General features: G+C 55.8%; 1 protein-coding gene across 1 annotated transcript in view; it reads left to right on the top strand.

The window, feature by feature from the left end:
- The window catches only part of SHOX2 (SHOX homeobox 2), a 59,377-nt gene that overhangs the window by 2,970 nt on the left and 54,530 nt on the right, over window positions 1–1,877 (top strand). Inside the window, 2 exon segments of the mRNA XM_057383799.1 lie at window positions 1,279–1,357; window positions 1,500–1,873. Coding sequence (XP_057239782.1) covers window positions 1,279–1,357; window positions 1,500–1,873 — 453 coding nt within the window.

Raw genomic sequence — 1,877 nt, 5'->3', positions numbered from 1 at the left:
TGGTTGCGTTTTTCCCCCCCTGGTTGCCTGGTTGGTTGGTTTTTAATTGTTTGTGTTTGTTCGTGGTTTTTGAAATTTATTTTTTATTTCTGCTCACCAAACCTTAACAAAACCAAGGCAAAAAGTTGTTGGCTGTGGAAAATGGAGCAGGGAGGTGCTCGACAAAGGAGGCGGCGGCGGCGCATAATCCGCGCTCCCATGATGCCAAATCGCAGGGTGCATAATAACTTTTGGAGATTTACATAGATTAAACCGATTCCCTAGAAATCCTTCCGGAAAAAAAAAAAAAGAAAAAAAAAGAAAAAAAATCTTTTCAATAATATTTTCCCTCGTATCTGCTCTAATTTGTAAATTACGCAAGGCGCGTCTCCATGGGAAGCTGAGGGCGAACGTSGCTCTTGGGCAGATTTTCCTTGGCTGGAGGAAATGACAGGGCGGGAGAAATTCCCGTTTATATTCTTCTCTTCGAGTAAGACCTCAAAAAATGCAATTTTTATCTTTTGTTGTTGTTGTTCTGGCCGTGGGGAAAGGATTCCTTACTCGATGTGGCTGCAGAGCCCTAGGTTAAAACGGGGATGTTTTTAAGACCGGTTCTATTCCTTTCGCTCCCTCCTTCCTCAAAGCCAGGAGAACTTAAGGCTGGAAATTTGTTTTAACGATTCCATTTCCAATAYTAAAAGTACGTTCTTGTCTAACGGGGCAGCCTCCTCGGTGCAAACAAATTAGATTATTATGATAATGAGTTAATTATTCCGCTTCTGTGCTACACTCCACTGAACAGAGAAATTCGAAACTTCTTTGTAGTGAAGCTTTTAGGACCGCAATTCTCCATCACCACCACCGCCCCGCCCAAAAAAAGAAGGAAAGAAAGGGAAAAAAAGTCATTAAACTCCCTGTTGTTGAGTTTTKCTGCAAGATAAAGCTAATTAATTTATGTATTAATGAGCACGAGGTTCTCAGGCCATTATCGCCCGTTGGTGTTGGCTACCGGGGGCGATTTCGGCCTTTCGGGAGTCTGATGTGGAAAGGCGARCCCGGCGCTTGGGAAATCATCTCCCTGGGGCGTGCGCTCCGCGATTTTCGGGGCGTTTGGACCCTTTTCCTTTTGCCTTTCGGAGCTCGGGGGCTGCCCGGGAGCGGGGAACGCGCCCGCGTGTCTTTGTCTGCGGGGCTGTGGGGTTTGGGGTATTTTCCCTATTATTGTTGTCGCTGTTATTCTGGGTGGGTTTGTTTGGGGTTGGCCCCTCCCGGCGGTGGCCGTGACCCCGTGTCCCCTCCCGTGCCGTCCCCTCCCCGCAGGTGTGGTTCCAGAACCGCCGCGCCAAGTGCCGAAAGCAGGAGAACCAACTGCACAAAGGTAGCGGGGCGGGGGGCGCGCTCGGGGCCGGGGGCGCGCTCGGGGCCGGGGGCGCGCTCGGGGCCGGGGGCGCGCTCGGGGAACGCTTCGGGCACGCGTGGGGGACGCTCCCCGGCGCTGACCCTGCCTCTGCCTCCCCCAGGGGTGCTGATCGGCGCCGCCACCCAGTTCGAAGCCTGCCGGGTGGCTCCCTACGTGAACGTGGGCGCGCTGCGGATGCCCTTCCAGCAGGCAAGTGGGTGCGGGTGGCCGGGCGGCAGGGTGGCTCCGGGGGGGTGACACTGCCACGGGCCGCCCTCCCCTTGTCCCCCGCAGGTTCAGGCGCAGCTGCAGCTGGACAGCGCCGTGGCCCACGCTCACCATCACCTGCACCCGCACCTGGCCCACGCCCCCTACATGATGTTCCCCGCTCCCCCCTTCGGGCTCCCGCTGGCCACCCTGGCCGAATCCGCCTCCGCCGCCTCCGTGGTGGCCGCCGCCGCCGCCGCCAAGACCACCAGCAAGAATTCCAGCATCGCCG

The sequence above is a fragment of the Malurus melanocephalus genome, unplaced genomic scaffold (genome assembly GCF_030028575.1).
Source record: "Malurus melanocephalus ecotype Western Australia unplaced genomic scaffold, MMel_1.1 scaffold_660, whole genome shotgun sequence".
Taxonomy (NCBI): domain Eukaryota; kingdom Metazoa; phylum Chordata; class Aves; order Passeriformes; family Maluridae; genus Malurus; species Malurus melanocephalus.
Note: the sequence above shows the minus strand (reverse complement) of the source record. Positions and strands in the feature narration are given on the sequence as shown.